This window comes from Adiantum capillus-veneris, chromosome 1 (assembly GCF_014529385.1).
Source record: "Adiantum capillus-veneris isolate H3 chromosome 1, ASM1452938v2, whole genome shotgun sequence".
Taxonomy (NCBI): Eukaryota; Viridiplantae; Streptophyta; class Polypodiopsida; order Polypodiales; family Pteridaceae; genus Adiantum; species Adiantum capillus-veneris.
In genome coordinates this window covers 61,054,565-61,076,664 of record NC_140931.1, presented here as the reverse complement: position 1 = coordinate 61,076,664, position 22,100 = coordinate 61,054,565, and the positions used below count along the sequence as shown (strand labels likewise).

Here is a 22,100-nt window from a genome sequence, read left to right as displayed (position 1 = left end):
TATGTTTATAGTTGGTGGTGTCCCATTAACAATCTCTATTAAGTTCAATGGTGTGATTTTCGGTGTGTTTGGATTGTTAGGACACTGTGCGATCAAATGATCTATGCCACAACAATTACAAGTGAGTATTGAAATTGCCAATGCACTCCCTTGACTTGTTTGCATTAGTGCAGCATTCTTTTGCATTCTAATGGGGCACTTAGCTACTCGATGTGGTCCACCACATTCGTAGCACTGAAGAGGTGGTCTCCTGGCAAAACTATTAATGTTTTGGCCTCTTGCTGCTAGTGCAGTAGCTTGATATACCGGTTTGATTTGTCCCCAATGGTCTTCCATATAGTACATGGGACACTCCTCAAGCATGTCGACTCCATAGGTGATACTAGAGTCTATGTCCTCTTCGCAATCTACATAAGTACTAGATGACTCGCAACCTATTTGGTTCATAGGTGTAACTCTTGGATGAGGGGGTTGCGGTCCTAGCACTGGAGGTGGCAACAGTGTGGTTTGGACCACATTTTGGGTTCTAGGGACCATGTGCTGTAATGGCAACTGTTGCTCCATGGGTGGGGTAGGCATCAATGCAGGAACTCGAGGTGAGTCTTCCTAAGCTATAGGCGGTCTATTTTCCATGATGCGTTTAAGCATTAGGCAATCCTTCGCTTGATGGCCATACCTACCACACGCGTTACAAGTCCCGTTAAACTTTACTCTAAAAGTAGGGCATTCACTCGTAGTATGTGGGCCCAAGCAAATTGAGCACCATTGTTGCTTCCTTCTTGGATACATATGAGTGTTTTGTGGAGCACGATTACCCCTAAGGCTTTCTTGGATGGCCTTGGTGAGATCTGCCAAAGTCATCTCAGATATCGTTTGCTCTTTCACGATTGGCTTTATCTTCATTGGCTCATGCCGTGACGCTTGTGAGCTACTAGACTTCGGCTCGGCGGACACTCTTTCTCCTGTAATCATTAAATTATCCTCCAATTGGATTGCATTCATGGTGACTGCTTCCCAAGTAGTGATACCTTTAATGACTCGGCCATTATAGAGACTTTCATGTCGTAGTCCCCTAATGAATCTATCGAGCAATTGGTTGTTGTTGAATCGCTCGTTTGGATTGCATCGAGAATTCAAATTCTTAAGGCGAGTAATGAAGTCTCTCACGGTTTCGCCTTCTTCTCGTTGGGCTTTCTGGAGCTGAGAGGCTACACCCCAAAGTACTCCCTCTCGTATGTATTCTTTTAAGAACAGTCTCCTAAGAGTAGAGTAGATCGTTTTCTCTTCTACTCTTAAGGTTCTATACCAATCTCCAGCCTTTCCGCTTAGGGTCAAACTCAAAGCCTTACACTTATGTAGCTCATTGTGCTCTTCCAAGGAATCGCACACATGTTCAAAGACTTCCATATGCTTTCTAGCATCTCCGTCTCCACTGAATTTCTGTGTGAGCTTAACTACTTGAGGCGACGACCGCGCGCGGTTTAGGTGACCCTTTCTTGGCCACACACACTGTCAACACCTACCTAACCTTTCTGTCAATAGCTCACAGACAGCTCACTACCTTATCTACTTACTAACAGTGCTGCTAACCACTAACTAATCTACCTGCTTACTGACAGTGGGCTAACTGTCCACCTACTTCCTCTCTCACTACCTTCCTGTGCAAAGACTGTGTGCAGGCAAACCTTGACAGAAAACTGTGTACAGACTGTGTGCAAACAGAAATTGCTAACTGCCTACCTACTTATTCATTCACTACGAACAAGCTAACGACTACTAATTGTGCAAAGACTGTGTGCAAACAGAAAACACAACATTATGCAGAAATCACAGAACTTGCAGACAATACAGAAATTAACAACTTGCAAAAAAATAACTCATTCCTCTTCCTCTTCCTCTTCTTTCCTACTACAAACAACTCATAGGAGAAGCACAAAGTGCCTCTTGGGCTTAGTGCAGGGCAATTCCCCGGCAGCGGCGCCAAAAATGTGCGCTCCTTGCCGCACTATCAAAGCAAGGGCCTTGCCTAACACTGTGTGCGAGCCATAGACGGCTCCAAGCACACAACTAGCTTAACTAGTAAGCTCAAAAGAGAGCAATGGTGTGTCACTCACCGCTCTATGCTCCTGCCGTGGAGGATTCCTCGCCGCGAAGAAGAAGGAGACGCCGCTACGTCACGCTCAATCGCTTCACCACCGTCGTGCCGCCGCAATGCTCGATCGCTCTCTCTCTCTCTCTCTCTCTCTCTCTCTCTCTCTCTCTCTCTCTCTCTCTCTCTCTCTCTCTCTCTCTCTCTCTTACATACACACACACACAAGGAGGTGAAGAAGAAGAAGATGGAGATGGAGCAAGAGCACTCTTCTATTGCACAAATGAGAGAATGAGTGAATTTTAGGTTTAGTTGGCTTTTATATGAGCTCACCCCATTCACAGTTGGGCGCCCATGTTTAGCCAACTAATCCCTTGAATGTCCCAGTTAGAGTGCGCCTCTCATCGGTGATCACTCTTACCCTTTTCCTATTGGACCGACAAGCCCAGTACCTGACTCTACCAAATAAATAATACAATGTCCACCGTAGGTTACAACGTCCGTCTCGTAGGTGATAGGGTGTCCGTGAGCCGTGAGGGTTAACATGGACACACAAGAGTATGTTTCAAATGTGTAGTATGCCAAAAGACTAAGTATGATAGAGGAAACCAACCTGGATTACTCCAACCATTTCCAATACCTAATTCACAATGGGAGAGTATATCCATGGATTTTATCTTTAGATTACCCAAGTCTATCCATGAGAATACGGGAATATGGACAATAGTCGACAGGTTTAGCAAGCAAGCACACTTTATTCCTGTCAAAAAGACTATTAAGGCACACCAAATAGAAACTCTCTTCATATCTCAAATTTTGAAACACCATGGATTTCCAACATCCAACGTGTCAGATAGAGATCCAGAATGACCAGTAATTTTTGGAAAGGTCTCTTTTAAAATCTAGGTACGAGATTAAATTTCTCTTCGGTCTATCACACACAAACAGATGGCCAAAGTGAGATAGCCAATCTTACGATACTCGATCCACTAAAGACTTACGTTACAGAAGTAGATCAATGCTCACAATGGGAAAAATACTTACCTCTTGTAGAGCATGCGTACAATAACACTCTCCATACTTGTTTAGGAAAATCACCTTTTGAAATCATTGAGGGAATACCTAAAACCCCTTGCTACTTAAAGTACATGGGAAGATCTTCGTTGCCGATGAGTATAGATGTGATCTACAAAAATCTATTCACAAGATTAAGGAGGTTATATCCATCTCTCAACAAAGGCAAAAACCTGCTGGTAACAAGCACAGAAGGGCCTTAACATTTAAAGAAAATGATTGGGTCTTACTTTGAGGCAAACGACGGGCAAAAATCCTATAGGCCATCAAAAGTATTATACTAAACTAGCAAAAAGATACTATGGTACTTTTCAAATCTTGAAGCCATTCAATGAGATGGCCTATCAACTCAAGTTGCCCAACCATTGGCTCATACACAATGATTTTCATGTGAACCTACTTAAGCCCTACAAAGGAGAGCCACCAAGGTGAATCAATTATTGAAGACCCTCCCAAAATCAAAGACCAAGAAGAGGTGCTACAACCCGAAGCTATCCTTCGGCATGAAGACAAGGTACTACGACATGGTAAGATTATTTGACGGTATCTTATTAAGTTCAAAAATTATCCTTTTGAAGATGATAGATGGATGCAAGGAATACAACTAAAGGATAGTATGAACCTTGTCAATGCTTACAATGCTACATTAGAGTAAGCAAATGTACATATTTCTTTTAAATGACCAGTGTTTTTGTCTTAGATTAGTTCTCTTTTTATTGTGCACAAATTTAAATAGTATGCATGCTTTCAATCATGTTTGTGGTGACAACATCTTTCAAACACAAGGTAGATTTTGTCACTCTACTTTGAGAGAATGAAATGGACTAAAGAGCAGACATGCTTGCGGCACCTACGTCTCCCAAGACACAAATGGATTGGTCATCCATCTTGGAGTGATGCCGTAGCGTAAAAAGGGATCCTCTACCCGCTAAGAAACATTGACTTATGACTAAGGCTTTATCTCTTCTACCTCATAGTCGAGGATGACTATGATTTCAAGAGAGAGATAATGTCATAAAGTCTAATATCTAACCAACCCAAATGATTTTCTCATATTAAAATGATCATTTAATATAGGAGAATAAACGAGAACAAGGGTTAGAATATGAACATGTGCTTACAGATCTATCTCAACATGGGGCCAATAGTAAAGGTGTCCAAATGAGAGATGGTATGTCAAAGAGCAAGGCTAGGTAATGGAGCTTAAAGACCTTAGGGTTAACTTCATTAAAGACGTCCAAAGGTTAGTGTTAAAAGTACTTTGACGTTAGGCAAGCTAGGTCTGAGCTTGAGGTGGGAGCCCGGCCCAAGCTTGAGGTGTTTGTCGTGCTTGCTGATTAAAGTGCTTGAGGTGCTTAATGGCTAAGGTACTAAGGTGCTCCATGACTAAGGTGCTTGAGGGTAAAGTGTTCCACAAAGTCAACAAATATCACCTACAAGGAGGGAGCGAGCCCTGCAAGAAGGGGCTAGAGAGAGAACACACACCCTCACACAAGGCAAGCTTGGTACAAAGAAAGAAAATAGGATACCTGTCAAGCTCCTCTCAATGTTGCCCTCATAGTGTGCCGTGCCTAAAGTCTATTGGTTGGCCTCCCAACGGGTCAAATAATAATTTAGTTAATTTAATTAATTGTTTATGCATTTATCAAGTCCTCTCTGTCAAAGGGGAAAGGGGGACCCTTGCTCCTTGATATGCATTCTGCATGTGATTGGCTAGGCTTGCAGGGGTCCAATGAGCTTCCATGTTGAGGTAGAAGAGGGGGTCAACCAAAGCAATAAGGGGCCTAGTTTGGGGGGTCGACCAAAGCAAGAAGGGGCCTAGCTTGGGGGATATACTCTCCCACACACACTTACACACTTTCATTGTGTGAAGCGCAAAGTGCAAGAGCTCCATCTCCTTCTCCAAGCTAGTAGAGAAGTTAAGAGCCTACACCAACACTCTTGGCTATGGAATGCAAATCCAACCAAGCTCCATACTTCAATGCTTAATCTTGCCATCTTTTCCATCTTCATTACTATGCTATTATGTATGCTAGCAAGAATAGAGATGATAAGTGACGAACTATTTCTTTCTCGTATGAATGTTTCTTGTTCCTCTTTACCCTCATTCCTCGCTAGCTCTCTCCACCTTTGAAGGTGTTTGAGGCCTTGGGACTGAGGCTGGGGATAGTTAATGCTTTTTACAAAGTCTACATAAGCTCATGATGCATGAAGCTTTCCATCTTCATTGCATCACCTAGGTCACAAGGAACACAAAGATTGTATTGTACCAAGTCTCTCGGACCTATAATACAAAAGCCTATTGGAGGGGGGACCGGCTCCACATAAATCCGGTCCTCAACTGTTGTCAAGTCCTCTAAACTCTCTCTTCTTGCAAAAGTATTGTTCATGCCAAGTTAACTAAGTACTATGATTATGTTGCTACCATCAATTGAGTTCACCCTCTCTATTCTCAAAATAGTCTCACAAAAATGCTCTCGTTAATTCTCATAATTCCGCTATTCTCAAAGTTCATAGGACTTTTCCATTACAATTCATATTCATGGGTGTCATTGATAAACTAAAACAAAACGAGATTTTAATGCTTTCTATGAAAAGCAGCATAAAAAATAACAAAGCAATTTAATAAAATGAACATTTAAGACCCTTAAATGAAAAGACTCTTTTTTTACTAAAATATCACAAAAGATTTTAATCACTCAATATCCCTAACTCCCTTGTCAAGCCAAGGACCAAAGGGGTATGAACGGCTCAGTACGGCTAGGAGCTAAGGGCAAGGGCATAAGGTTAAGGGGTCCTACTTGCAAGAGCCAAGGGCTAGAAGTAGGGAGGTTGGGAGCAGATCATTATGCATGTCCACCCCTAGGTCTCACATTGGTTTGAATAAAAAGGGATGAGGAGCCGCGTGTGCAGGCACTCTTAGCCAAGGATAGAGGTGGCCGTCGACCATCACCAATCACAAAACTCCTTCTTTTTGTGTTTTTGCCTTGGCCTGAGGAGGCTTTTTTGACACATGCCCGAGGTCTGGTGCGGCCCGTAGCGTGAGATTCTACCTCATCTTTCCTTGCGTAGCTACCCGCCACCAGCGCTCAGAAGCTTTGCTTCTTTTTAAAATTTTTCCCCTTCAAACGGTGTCGGGCGATATGTGTTCAAAAGGTGAGCTGAGAAGGTGCGGGTCCTTTGGCTGTGAGAGATGAGAGAGAGAGAGAGAGAGAGAGAGAGAGAGAGAGAGAGAGAGAGAGAGAGAGAGAGAGAGAGAGAGAGAGAGATCAACAAATACAAACAGCTCTAGCAATCACCGTAATCATCAATAAACTTAGTAAAGCCTGAAGTACAGCTTAATCAATAGCCAAGTCAGATTGTTATCGAGATTGTCACTTGGGTTAAATGAAAATTAGGAGTTTAAGCTCCTTATCAAGATGATTAATCAAGTTTAAGTTGATGACGGTGATGGAGATCTTCTCCATGTCACTCTCCTTGCTTCAATTGTCATCAAGAACTCTCTCCTCTATGCCGTCCAGAGCTCTCCCTCCGACTCTCGAAAAAAACTCCCTTGCTTCTACAAATTAAGAGAGAGATTATCGAGTCGAGAGAGATAGAGTATGCTTCAACCTTCGATTCCACTTCGTCATGCTCCTTTCCTCTCTTCCCCCTTTTTAATTCCCTTCTCGTCATGCCCTACTCTTCTTGCTCACTAAGGTAGAGAGAGAGAGAGAGAGAGAGAGAGAGCTTATGAACTTGAGAGAGCTTCCTCTCACCCTCTTCCACGAGGTTCTTCCCTTTTCTTGCTTCGTTTTTTTCCTCAAATGTCTCCCTTTACGTTCCCTTTTTCCCCTATTGCTTGTTCCCCAAAATCCCTTTTCTATATATGGCCTCCTTCCATAAAGCAAAGATGGCACTGTCGTTGCTAGGGCCGTGGGAAACAAGGTTGGTGATGTGGCATGTCAAACAACAAGGTGCATTGAATGCCACAAGAATGGAACCAAATAGAGGCGCTTCGACGTCCTGAGGAATTTTTGCTTCTTTCTTGTCGTTGTCCAAGGAGCATAGCAGTCGCTACGAGCGCTTTTCTTCTCCCATGCACCCTTGCTTGTTGCCACCCTCGCCATGACCTTATTTTCCTCTTTTAATTCACACTAAAGCTAACACCCTATGGGCGGCTATCATCCCTTGGCTCAATTGGGTGGCCATCTCTTGGGTTGCCATTGACCCTTAGGTGTACCATATTTGACATATATATCAACCAAGGCATTGCCGTGCATAAATTATGTTTTCAGCCACCCCTGTCTGAGAACATCATCGTGAATTTTTTTGCCCATTTAATCAATTTCTTTAATAGGTGATTGCATTTGAGGAAAGGCCTTCCTTTACATTCGGTTGAAATTGCACAAAACTTCCTTGCCACAGCCATAATGGGCATAATCTTGTAATCAATGCTCTTTGCAAGTCGATCTTTCTAATTGAAAGTTCATCAAGAACTTTATGTGCATAAAGCACCACGTTTAATTACATGTCGACCACCGTAGTGCTAGCACAACTCTGGCAGTATACCTCGTTATCAATGCACTGCATGAGACGACATTCCGGACAAGATGCTCCTTGAGCACTCAAAGATCTATTAAGCCCATCATATTTGAGAACCTGGTCGAAGTCCAAAAACCCCTAGATGGCACACTCACCAAGGCAACCAAATTGGTACGAAACTGGTCCCCGATGAAACTTAAACGGGCAATATCTTGGCAATCAGAACTTCGATTTCCAATCTGAAAAGACCAACATGCACCACATGATGAGCACTTCAGGCCATGCATTCATACCTACTTAACCCTTCATCAGCAGTTGCCCAATCTGGCACGGATCTGCAATCGATTCAAACTTCAAATTGTCATAACTTTCTCACCGTAGCTACAATCGACGAGCCATAAAGACAAGTTTGTAGAGCACTTCGAATACTACAATTCTAGTCCATAATCTTCCATTTGTCCTCACTTCAAACATACTCTTTTTTAGCATCCTTAAGGCATTTGTTGGCCCTTTAAAGCCGCATCTGGCATACATAAAGCTTAAAACTAGCTTGTTATCAAGTCGTGATCACTGATCAATAATTAGGTAAGCTTCAATTAAGCACAATGTGTATCCTTCTGGTCTTTTTCTCATCATGGAAGCGGAGCTGCACAACATCCACCCCTGCTGAACCTGCACAGCCTCTAGTCTGTGTCAACCGATTTTCAATCTGCATCTGCTACAAGCACTTAAAGCTCTTTGCCATCATCAAGCTCACAAAACTAATAAGTATATGGAAAACAAAATTAGGCTTAAACCCTATCATCAATGGTCTAGCTTAATCATTAGGTAGTTGTTCATCGCAAATCTTTGAACTGTATCTGCCGTATCTCCAAAGCACTCAATCATGGAAAACCTGTTTAGTGTACCCCGCTAGACTCAAGTGCTCTAGTTAATTATGCACACGGCTTGACCATCAAGCTTGATTTAGGGAACTCTGTAAGCTCAAGTATGCCTTAGTATGTTTGCACATGGAACGGTTGTCAAGTCCATTTAAAGTTCTGGCATCAGAACCAACTCAAAAGATGTGAAGATACTACATCAATTGTCCAAAGAAGTCAATTGGAAGCTAGCCATGTAAGATTACTGACCACAAAACCCAAAGCTCTTTCCTCTTAGCTTAAAATCCAAACAAAGCAAAACCTAGTGTCAAGCAATCTGCTATAAGAAATAATTGATATCCTTTGAATCTGCAACATGTACTTCAATAGCCCCTAGGATCAAATGGGATAATAAGGAATTTCACAAACACTAGAGCATCATAATATCCACATGAGCATACATTTCCTGTATGAGTCACCTTCAAGAATTTTTGGTGCAAATATGCTAATCTTGGATCAAATAGCATGCAACCACTATGCATACCAAAAGTACCCATCTGTATTATACTTGCATTTTAAGATCCTTAGAATCTCATGGATCAAACACCATTGAGCGTACATAGCATTGATGGTCCCCACAATGTACTAGAGCTTCACTTGAAGCATAGTGCAGCATCCACATCGCATAAACTTTTGGAAACTTAAGCTCGTTATCGGCAAGCCTTAAAGAGAACTGACTCCCTTTTATCAGCAGTCAGAACATCACTAACAAAAGAATCATTAGAAAGTATATCCAAACCCAACCATGGCAGGCATATTGTATGAGGAATGAAGAAAATTATGCACTTTTTGCAATACCAAGGATGATTTAGCATCATCACCCCCTCTAGCTTCATAGCCATCATGAAGAACCTTGAAACAAGCTGGACATGTATCATCAAAGGCATTTTTACTTTTGATTCCAATTTGATCATGGAAAATAGCTCCAATCGGTAAATTTTCATCTAGAGCACCCTCCACTAAACTGGTAGAGCCTTGGAAATCTTTATCATCTGTCAAAGAGCTAGAAATCACTTCATCTTGCAACCCATGGGAAGGCATACAAAGAAGAACTGCCTCAAAATCTTGTTCACAATTAGCATGATCTAGACAATCTTCATACTCATCAATGTCATCCTCTACTTCCTCATCTGCACCCATGCTACTTAACAACCCATCATAACATTGCAAAGGTTCATCTGGATCCTCCTTTGAAGTGGTACATGCATCAAAAAGATATCTATGTTGTTATGATCATCTACTTTATCGCTAGCCAAGAAACCATTATTTATGGCATCTTTTTCTTCTTCTGTGATAACAACACCTGCAAACATATAGTTGATAATAGACATAGACTCATTGATGATTCTCATGCACATCTTCTGTTGGCTCCACAATCTCTAGTACTTCATCAATTGTTGTGTATATAATAACTTTATCTTGTAATCATCTTCAGTAACCCTATTGATCTGCTCGACTTCACATGCTTTGATGATGCAAGATTCCATTAACATCTTGTAAAGGCTCATCTACTTCAAGAACTTCTTGAGAGAAACCCATGCCAAGGTTAGTAGCTGGGGAAACACTTGTTGTATAGTCTATATCCTCAATGGAATCATTAATGGGGGTAAATTCTATGCGACTAATCTTTGAAAAAATTTCATCAATTTTTGTTTCAGCGCATTAAATTCATTGTTGTATCTCTGTTAGGTTGCCCCAAATATGGTCCTTTGAGACTCAATCTGCTACTTTCAAAGTTGTATTTACTTTGGCTTTGCTTCTTGTGGAAATGTGTTCTCAAGATTCATCATAGTTAAGGAATTGCATATGATCCCCTTCACCTTTTTTGAAGACAATCTTGCTTCATTCAGTAATCTGTTTCAATTCCCACTGTGTGGGATATGTTTCTGCCAGCTCTCGAACCTTATCTTTAAACTCGGAGGTTACAACTTCTTCAAAGGCTGCAATCATTCGATCTTCTAGAACTCCTCAGCTCTTCATCTCTGCTTTATAGCATGCAAAGAGACCATCTGGATCGTGCCCTCGAAAAACACCACATTGTTACCATACGGCATCAAGTGCCATCTCCACTGCATCGTCAATTTTCTTTTTCATCTTCATGGCTTTACTTCAAGCAAACGTCCCTTAACCAACTGGAGCATATTCAACAAATTTGGAACTATCAAATTTTTATTAAATCCTTTAGAAGTTAGTGTTTCCATAATCTTCATCATCTGCTCTAAATTCTCCATTTGTACCTCCCACCCCTGGTTGTTTCACCTCTAGTTCACCAAGAATGTCGGAGGATATGTGTTCGAAACATGACCCGGTAAGGCGCGGGGCCTCTGGCTATGAGAGGTGTGTGAGAGAGAAAACAATAAGCACCAACAACTCTGGCAATCACCGTAATCATCAATAAACTTAGTAAAGCCTTAAGTACAACTTAATCAATAGCCAAGGTGGATTGTTATCCACATTGTCAAAACTAGGAGTTTAAGCTCCCTTAACAAGATTAAGCGGGCCATTAACGGCTCCATGACTTATCAAGACGATTAGTCAAGTTTAAGTTGATGACGGGGATGGAGATCTTCTCCATGCCGCTCTCCTTGCTTCAATTGTCATCAAGAACTTTCTCCTTTATGCCATCCAAAGCTCTCCCTCCGACTCTCGAAAAACACTCCCTTGCTTCTACAAATTGAGAGAGAGATGATCGAGTCGAGAGAGATAGAGTATGCTTCAACCTCTAATTCCACTTCATCCTGTTCCTTTCCTCACTTCTTTCTCCTCTCTTCCCCCTTTTGCTTTCCCTTCTCGTCATGCCCTCCTCTTCTTGCTCACCAAGGTAGAGAGAGAGAGAGAGAGAGAGAGAGAGAGAGAGAGAGAGAGAGAGAGAGAGTCAAGCTTGCCTAAAGCGAAGGGCAAAACTGAATGCAGAGTTGGCAAAGTGTCGAAGGCTGAGGACAAATTATCAAGCTTTCATTATGGTAGAGACAACACCTACAAACAGGAATTGACAGGTTTGGAAATTCTGGCAAAAATAAGTGCAATATAGCAAGGCTACGTCCACGGGGACACAAGTTGAAGTCGTTTTCTCATGGCTTTGCTAAAAGAAGTAAGACTATGATGACATGCAAGGCATTTTGACGAGTGTTCCAATATCGACATGGTCATCATGTATGTTGTTTCATTTATGTGGGAGAATTTTAATACTTATAAAAATTTATGTTATAGGAGTCTATATATGGATTCTAGCAAGTTACAACCTTGACGTAAAGGCAAGGCCTGTTGTTAATTTTGATCGTGAGTGCAAGGGCATTGCTCCTAGGCACGTTTACTTGCAGTAAAAAACAATCATGATCAGCCCATTGTCGGCTAGTGGGATCTTACGGGTTTTCTAGATTAATTGGAAACAATGGATGCATGTGAATAGGGGCAACTCAAGTACATTTTGTTATTGCCATTATTATAATTCTTTTCATGTCTCCAATATGGCATCCTTCTCCGCAAGGTTGATGATCGACAGGGTTAATTTTCTTATAACTCTATTTAATATGGCAATGTCGTAAGATACACCATGGTACATTGATATATACTAGGGAGCAAGGCTTCGTACAAAGATGCTAAGAACCATCTTGTGTATGATGTCGGGCAATATCTCTTTAAAGTATCCTCTTTGTACTATCCAAAGGGGAGAAGCAAGGGTCGATTATCTTCTTCATTGATATCGGTTTGTCAATAGGAGAAGCTGTTAGATGTGAACATTTGCTCCATCCTATCTTATCTTTTCATGTATTTATGTGAAGCAAGTTCTTCAATTTAGGTCATATTGCATAGAAGTTTCCAAAGTTTGCAATATGCTATTAGCATACAAACTTGGGAAAACTTGGCAACATGTCTACCTGCTTTTATTTGAAGGTCGGCATGAACCAAGCCTTGAGGGTATACAAGGTACATCTGACAACTCTAAATTTCCTTTAAATGTCCTACATGTATTTCAATTTTCCTTTGAATAAGATCTCTTTGATTTTCAAAGCAAGCTGCTTTGACAGACTTAGTGTAAAGCAATGCTTATGTTTCGTGCCACAGTACTATCCGTTGATTTAGGATCAAGGATAATGGCACACAAGTTTGGCAATAAGAGGATATAAGCTCACAATTATGGTTAGCAATGACCAAATGTGATGTATACATGCAGTACACATTGTGCAAGGCACACATGACATGTACTCACATTGGGGAGACCGTCATTGAAACCAATGGCTTATCACCCTTTTTTTTTGTTATGCATGCATGGCATGCCAGTGTTGTAAACTCATTCCACTAAAGTATAGTTTACATTTTTGCTATAACATTAGCTACTCGGTTTAGAAAGAGTTGATGATGGTATCATTGCTTGTGATTGCTATGTATGATTGCATGATGAGCAATTTATGTGCACAAGGTGCTAGCAATACAGATAATACTTTTTGTGGATAGCAAGTAGGCATGGCTTCACTATCAAGCAAATATTTCATGGGACGACATGAATATATCAAGAGAACCTCCCAGTAGGTAATCTCTTCTTGCAAATCCAAAAGAACCTAATATGACTACTTTTGTTGGGGTATTAGGAATCATTCTCTTTTGTTCGAGGAGAGATATGATCATTTTGAGATTCAATTCTGAATAAAATGTCAACTATGAGACGATGTATGCTTACTTGCAACACTAATTGTGTTTCTTGAAGTAGTAATTGTAGGGGTATGATCCAGCTAATATGCAATCCCTCCATAGGTATTGAGGGTCACAATTTGATCTGTAATGTATGAAGCATGACCCACACGATTTTTCCCAAGCCGTAAAACATTGGCATTGTAGAAAAGCTTTATTAACTTGGGAGTCTATTAAGGCATCATGTAGCAAGTGTAATGCATCCCATCTTCCAAACCACTTTGCTATGTCTTGCATTCATCATGTGCTCAAGATATTGCTTTTATGCGTCTTTTGAACTTTTTTGCTTGCTTCCCATGTAATTGTAGGAAGTTGATGTGAGGGGTTTTGATGCATCAATATCATGTACTCCACAACCCTTTCCATGCCCATAACCTCAATTGAAAGAAATCCTAACTCAAGAAGTAGGAGCATATACGGTGCTTGTGTCTTAACTTGAAGAAAGCTTGTAAGAAAATGCTTTTGGACACTCTCAAACTCTTTTCGAGTAGACTTTGAGATGCTTTCCTCCCACACTTCAACTCCACAAAGAGGAACCAATGTCACCAATGTGTCAAAAAGGTACTTCTTGAGAACCCAACGTTTGATATTTCTCGCATTACACATGTTCTTAAATGCATAGTATGCTCTCTTCCAACTTCCAAATGACACATAGCACATTCATGCCACTTGTGATTGGACAGAACCTCAAGGCAAAGGTACCTAAAGCTCTCAAAAACTTCAAGTGTCTCATCGTTGTACACAATGCATAGCTTCTCTTTATGGTTAATTTTTACAAGCATAACCTTTGTTTTGGATTCATTCACAACCAGCCCACCATGCAAACAAAAGGTATAAAGGACAACCATAAGCTTTTTTGCATCCTCTACAGTGTGTGCTAGAAGCAATACATCGTATACATACAACAAAAGCATGATAACCACATTGCAATTATTGGCCTCTTCAATGGCTTCTTCTTGCATAAAGTCAAGTATCATTTGTCTCAATTGATTGATGATAGACCAAAGAGAGTTGGTGACAACAGACATCCTCGTTTAACCCAAGAAGTGCTTGCAAATATTTCAGGAATTATTCATCTTCCCTTGCATAATTGACATGTCACCTTCTCTTAGATTCGAGAAACCGCAACCATGATCCCACTTGGAAATTGGAGTTCTTCCATCCCTTCTCCACCCATTGTTATGTGGAATCATATCAAAGGCTTTCTTGAAATCCAAAAAGCAACAAGATTTCACTTGCCTTTCAACCGACTATCCTCCATGAGAACATGAAGAGTGCCAAGATGGTCAATGGTGCTATGGTGTCGATAAAAACCCACTTGTCCTTTGGCACGCTTGCCATTCTTTTTAGTCCAATCACTCAGTTTTATCTCCATTATGCACCCAAAAAACTTTATTAAAAGAGACCCAATCATTATAGTCTGGTAGTTATGTACATTCTTTACATCCCCTCCTTTATGCAAAGGCTTGACCCAATTAGTGCTCCAATCACAAGGCATACCATGTTGAAGTTCAAGGTTGAACATATCACACATCCAAACATGTGTAAAATCTCTTGTCCATTTAATCATTTTTGGCTTGATACCTTGGACATCTCCCGCTTTACGAGTGGCCAAGTTTTTGAGCCTCAATAGTAAAAAAGAGAGATTACATAGGAGTGAATCATAAAATGGAATCTTTCTAGAATTTGGTAGAGAGGTGGGTCTTGCGTCGCACTATCTTTGGTCCTTATAGAATGTCCGTAACCTATGTGGATGGATAGTGGGTGCCCGCGTAAATTAGATCACTTTCTAGCTATTTAGACTCTAGCACTCGATGAGAGTGTAAATACATGTGACTTTGGTGTCCTACAAGCAATCGGTTTCTTGGTTTTGCTTGCAATTTTCTTGTTTTTTTTCTTTTTCCTTTGGCTTTAAAAAGCGCCGTTGAATCATTGATGCAATATAATAAGCTACACGTTTAAAAAAGAGGTTGCGCAAGGCAACGGGCATGTGCCACGTGCAAGGACCGCCAATTTTTTGAATTAAGATGGATAGCTAACGAAGTAACAAGGTGCATAAATGTGAGGTGAAATTTTCAAAAAGAGGTGGACAAGACAAAAAACAGCTAGTCACTATTGTTGAGGATGACCTAAAATATGTCATTTGCCGTTGTTTGGTGCCAAATAAATGACAATAGACATTATGCACAACTAACTTGAGACCTGAGGGCAACTCATCCCCGCCCATGATCATACATCCTTTAGTTTCTACCAACCTACATATTGTATGATTATTATGGCTTAATGTCAAATGTCCCTTTTAAAGGTTTTATCATGAGCATTGTCCTTTAATATACTTATTTAAAGAGCTAACATCTATTTTCCTAAATATATTGTCTACCCTTTGGCAAGCAACTCTAAGGGTACTTCATTAGTTTCTTGATAAAAGTTTGTTAATTCAAGCCAAAAGTATTGATATTATTCCTAGAATTACTAGGAATTGCTCCACAAAGACGATATTGCACATCTTCTCACAAAGCCTCTTCCTCGGCCTGCAAAGTTGGAGATGCCAGATGGTGACAATTAGAGTTCCAAATTGCATAAGGCTAAAAATTGTATTGCATATGCTAGAGCACACCTACATGTTTTAAGGAGAAATTAGGGTAGAAGCCCTAACTTAAGGACGTTTAAGAAGAGTATTCAAATTGTGGGAATTCAAATTGTATTCACTCAATCTCCAGCTATAGTTAATGGATTTGAATGAATATTATGTGGAAAGAGAGTGCATGTCAAGCTCTATTCATTTCAAATGCTATCCTCATCATGATCCCTAAGTATTACAATTGACCTATTAAATTCTATTTGAGGGTGTTCTAGATTTGGACCCCATCCCACTATTGGAGCTTACAAGTTTATAGGTTGATGATACATTATACACTCATCTCATTATGTGGCGCGACGACACCTTGCTCAACAGCAATATTTCATGCATCCCAAGCACATTTTCCAGCTAAAAGCGAGCAATCCTGGTCAACTTGTCATTGAATCTTAGTTTTTAAGGTCAGATTGTAAACACAATCCATGTGAATAGCTTTAGAGTCTTGCATTCATCCATGTCCCCTCACAAACCAGGCATCCACAAGATGAAGACACTACCATATGTTGAAGGAGAATACAAATTACTAGCACAAGCTGAAAATTCCAATAAGAGCAATTTAAATAAAACGAGATTTAGCACCAGAATTTTCCTAAATCCGAAACCAGTGCACACATCCAAACAAAAGTAATTGCTTTCAGCTCTTCTAGCTACTGAAATTGATAATTCTGACACCACTGTTAGCTTCCTAGTCTTCAATCAAACAACTAAGTGGTTACCTTCCCATGCACAACAAGACATGCAAATACCAGTAGTTACAAACTAGGTTACAAATTCAGAACAATCAATTGAGTACCGCCAGAATAACCCACCATATTGAGTAATTGAATACCAAAGGTAACACCACATCATCAGGAGACTGATGAAGCAATGGCCAGTTCTGCCCGAGGAGCTGACCAAAGCCTCACCATAATTCAACTCAAACAGTCATTGCAATCTCATAACCCTGCATTATAAAGCACTTCACTTGGGCTCTGTTTATTTTTGCTTCAACACAAAAACCAATCTGATCTCCCACTCCATACACATCAATAGAATACAGGTCAATTCAATATTGAATGAATAGACTAGCACTTGAACAAGCATGTGTTCCAAAGTCAAGCTCAGATGCACATTTAAAGCTAGCTGCAGACTTAAAATCCCACATACTTCAAAGTTCAAACTGCAGAGTTAGCTAACTTCAGAATTTCAGCATTAGAATTTGCATTAAGGAAGCATTTTCATGAGATAACAATCATCATCATACACCATGCAGCTCACAATTGAGGCATAGGAACATTTAAATAAATTCCCTGCAAGCCTTCATATACAATCTAATTTTAAACTAATTGAAAAGTTCCTGTCATTCCTCGGGAACCAGCCTCACTCGTAATTTTAAACCGAAGATAACAATCATCATCATACACCATACAGCTCACAATTGAGGTATAGGAACATCAAAATAATGAAAAATTCCCTGCCAGCCTTCGTATACAATCTAATTTTAAACTACTTAAAAAGCTCCTGTCATTCCTCGGGCACCAGCCTCACTCATAATTTTAAACTGATGAGACGCTAAACAAATTTTCTAGCAGTAAGGTGAATTGACTGAATTGTGTTGCAGAAGTCTCCTTGCAAGGATCGAGATCAATGGCTGAGAGCCTCACTAAATCAGGACCAAACTTGCACTTACAGCTAGAACCAAAGAGCATATATGTGATGCATGTAGATATGTGCGTAGGGTGAATATACATCACACGCGCACGCACGTACACACACAATTACACATATATGCAAAGTAAGTGTGTCCTATATAGTCTGTTATCTAGAAGAATGTAATTGGACAGGCAAGCAATACATGGCGTTAGTGTGGTATACATTTGAAGTGAAGCTGACACCCCAGAAAAACAACCCACAAAGTTAGCCATGTCACAGAGAAAAAAGTAACAATACAGGAAACCCAACTGTATGGGTGTACATTGAAAGTTAGTGTGGTATAAATTTGAAGTGAAGCTGACACCCCAGAAAAACAACCCACAACGTTAGCCATGTCACAGAGAAAAAAGTAACAATACAGGAAACATGGTCCACAAAACCCAACTGTATGGGTGTACATTGAAAGTTGAGCTGAGTGCAGTGAAGGCATGCGCAAACCTCTTTGACTAGATTGTATGTTGCAGTTGGGTAACAGAATGAGCTTTTGATCATATGAGAGGAAACACCCAATATCAATTGAAGCTCTGCATGTATCAATGTCACATTAAGTGAGTAGCAACAGAAGCTCTTGAGGTTTTAAAAAATGCCTCACAAGCATCAAAACTGGATGCATCATCAAGCACCCACAAAAAATACATCGGGAAAAGAGGACAAAGAACATGGTGAGCAGCCACCATCAGCAAGCCAAAGGGTGATTAATAAAGTACATACTAGGTATCTTAAACTACAACTATATCCTCAGCTGACTGAAGAGGTGGCAAGCAGAGGCCTCTGCACTGCTCGATGGAGGGTTTTGCTCTTGCAGGTACAGAGAAGAGGAATTGCTTGTGGTTGCAGGATCAAGAGCAGGGCAACGAGGCGGAGGAGCTGAACACACAGCAACCATTTGTCGAACCCTCACCGGAGGAGCCACACTGTTTGCTTGGCGTAAACCCGAAGCTTGTGTTCCCCACAGCTGTGCTGAACGACACCATGCTGCTGCCGAGGAAGTCGCTACTTCATTCTCAGCCAACCGCATGCTTCTCGCAGAGTTGGAGTATCCTAAGGTGGTTTTGACTCCCTCATTGTTGTAATAATATCGCCCAGGCACATCAACTGCAGGAAAATTAGCATATGAGGATGAACCCCCGTCCCTGTCGTAGTTAGTGTCGGCATGAGAGGAGCCCTTATCTCCAGGGAAGTCTGAGTAAACAGATCTCCTCTCCATATCCTCATAAGGAATCTTAGAAGATGATGCATTCTGAAAACCTGCAAATGAAGCTTGAAACTTATTACCATCTGCATATGGACCATAAGAGACCTCCTGTGCAGCAACTTCATGAAATCCACCAGTCGGAATGTTGTTTACATCCCTAAAACCAGTAGTAAAGGCATTTCCAATATTACCAAAATCGCTGCTTCCATGAGAGACACTCTCGTTCCCACCATATAGTGACCCCCTATTCCCATCATAAAAGACAACAGAACCATTCTCCTGCTCACCACGCAAAGCCGATCTTGCTCTCTCAAGCATCGCGACAGGTTGCATGAGCTCTCCACGTAACCACCATTCCTCTTCATCATTATGGTAGAGCTCATCGAGTAAACTTGGCTTCAGCTCAAACCTCTCACTTTGGGATTGGTACATGGCTCGCCTCGGAAGACCAGAATGTCCACTACCTGATGGGCTGGCAGCAGTTTGCGGTTGCTGCTGATGTTGCTGAGAACGTGGAGTCATGCTCTCTACACCACCAAGCCCTCCACTTAGCCAATCATCATCCCCTTCTTTCTGAAGAAGCTCCAGCTCCTCCATGAGTGGCCGCCTTAACTCAAACCTGTCACTATGTGATTGGAGTGAGAGTCGGCTTAGTCTCTGCTGTCGAGGCTGATGATGCCATGGTAAAGGTAAAATGCGGCCACCCCCATTACCACCATTTGCTAGACTTTTGGAGAATGAATCCTGCTGTGTAGGATCATTGTCAAACCAAGATGGGCTCCTTTGATATCCCCCCATGATTCTTGGGCTGACCGCATTGCTGCCAGCGCTGGATTGACCACCAAACAAATACCTTTCATCCTCAAAACCCATGTCAGAAGATGGGGACGAAGGAGAAGAAGAAGCCCCAAAATGAAATTGCCCAGCTGGGCTCCCTTCTCTGCTGAGGCGATTTTTGCCCCTAGCGTTTACGACACGTACCCTGGAGCGACCACCATACCTGCGGTGGGATGATTGTATCTGAGAAGAATTGTCATCTCTTCTGTACAAGGTCAGTGCATTAGTGCTGCTAGTTCTCTCACCATCATTGGAAGCCGCATCCTCTGAGCTTGTAATGGCAGGAGGCTGTGTCCCTGCCAAAGGCACAATACAAGCTCAATACAGAAATAATTTTGAATAGCCTTCAAAATTCTTTATAAAAGAATACTAACTGATAGACATAATTCCTGCTGTGAAAGTTGAACACATAAATACCCCTCAAGAATGAGAAAATTCCAAGCAAAATCGATTTGAACATAATAAAGAAATCACCCACATTGCTTGATAACAGACCATGCTGCCATGGCTGCATTTTTCTCTGCTTGCTTCTTGGTCTTGGCTGGCTCTCCCGCAAAAACCCTTCCGGCCACTTCCACCAGACATTTGAAGACAGGAAGATGTCCAGGCCCGAGCTTCATGGTGGTGTACACAGGTAGAGACACACCAACTCTTTGTGCCGTCTCTTGCAACAAGTTCTTGCATACACTAGTCTCATCCTATACAGAAAACCCATGCAATCGACATAAATCCACAATGGTGCAGTACCCAAACTAAGAATACAACAACATATTCCAGCATCTGAAGAATATTCAACTAAAAAGGATAACTTGCAAACTCACCAGAATTTTTGCAGCAAGGGACTGAGAAGGGCCCCTTTTCGAGAGCGTGTTCAGTGCAACCTCAGCAGCAGCATGTTCTGCTTGGCGGAGGGTAGTGCAAAAATGGGGGCTCTCAAAGATCTCCCCATTGAAGTTGACGGTTGCCTTGAACCTAGGCGCATGATCCGGTCCTTCCCTGATGCAAGAGTAAGCAGGCAGATTGAAGCAGCTCCTCTGGGCCAACTCCTGCAGCTGGTTTTTATACATACCTGAGAAAAAGGCGAGGAAAAATCAACCGTGCAAATAGAGCATCGGGTGATCGCAGCAAAGCACATCATTGATTTAACTACACTAAGAAAGGAAATAAACATCCGAACTAAAATATGCATCGCATACATCCGCACCATTGCTTGTAGCAGAGGAGCTTGCTTCAATATAGATAGAGCTAAGGCTCTCTCTCTCTCTCTCTCTCTCTCTCTCTCTCTCTCTCTCTCTCTCATGTAATCAGAATACGCAACTCAGCATAAAGAAACATGAAAACTCAAACGCTTCACATCCATGGATGTAAGCTCACATGCCCATAAACTAACAGTTGATTGCTTTCTCATGTACAGGGTTTAGAGCAAAAAGAGCCCATTCATCAAAAAGAGTACCAACATGCAAACACACAACAAAACTACGGCAGCATCAGAGTAAGTACCATACCTGAAGCAAGAGACAGCCTCTGTTTGCCCACCTACTGGATGACTTGAGTAGCCTGCCGAGGAGTCACAAGCATAGAAAGGGCATGGAGATGAAGACCAAATGAAGAGGGGGAAAGAAGTGATAGAGGACAGCGAAGTCTATAGAGGCAGGGGGAGTTGCAGGGAAGCTGCAGAGAACAAGGAAGGGTCAGATCAGGAGGGAGAGAGAGAGAGAGAGAGAGAGAGAGAGAGAGAAGGGGACAAACCAACAAACACAGTCAGTGGGAAGGTAGGCAAAATAAAACAAAAAGACTACAGAGCAACAGTGAGAAGAGAGAGAGAGAGAGAGAGAGGAGAGCGCGCACCGGCACTGTTGCAGGCGAGGAAGGGAGAGGAAAAAGGAGCAAATGGAGGCAATTTGCACCAAAATTTTCAATCACACGAGCTAACGAGCAAAAGAGGAAGATGCTTCCAATTTTCGGAGACAATTTTCCTGTGAGGAGCCCTTTTTTTTTTGGTGTGTAGCCGCGCACACGTGTGGACTTTGTGTGAGAGAGGGGGAGACACACACACACAAAAAAGCAAGCAAACAGCCTATTTTACACAAAACACACAAACGGAAGTCAGTTTTAGCCCCAAGGGAAGCTTTGACAATCGAAACCCCCCCCCCCCCCCCCCCCCCAAACAGAATGAGCTACAGAACAGAGTCCAGACTCCAGACCCATATGGGTGCACCCAATTGAGCTTGCTACACACGCACCCAATTGCTACTCTCTCAATGCAGTCCTTTGCAAATGCAAGCTGACTATGGTTTAACGAGGGTTTACACTCTCTCTCTCTCTCTCACCCCCCCCCCCCCTCTCTCTCTTCTCTCTCACACACACAAATTCTCTGGTTTACTCACGCAACGCTTTAACCCCTGTGCATCACTTCCATCTAAGTTTAACTCGGGTTTGCAT

The 22,100-nt window shown here is 41.7% G+C and overlaps 1 protein-coding gene across 1 annotated transcript; it reads right to left on the bottom strand.

Annotated features, from left to right (window-relative positions):
* Positions 1-17,936: 17,936 nt before the first annotated feature.
* LOC147464872 (uncharacterized) lies at positions 17,937-21,560 on the bottom strand. Its single transcript, XM_086516943.1, has 4 exons — positions 21,164-21,560; positions 20,480-20,727; positions 20,137-20,356; positions 17,937-19,954 (listed from the first exon to the last, which is right to left on the bottom strand). Exons 2-4 carry the CDS (start codon positions 20,723-20,725, stop codon positions 18,357-18,359), a joined length of 2,064 nt encoding a protein of 687 aa, XP_086373069.1. The 5' UTR covers positions 20,726-20,727; positions 21,164-21,560; the 3' UTR covers positions 17,937-18,356.
* Positions 21,561-22,100: the final 540 nt, after the last annotated feature.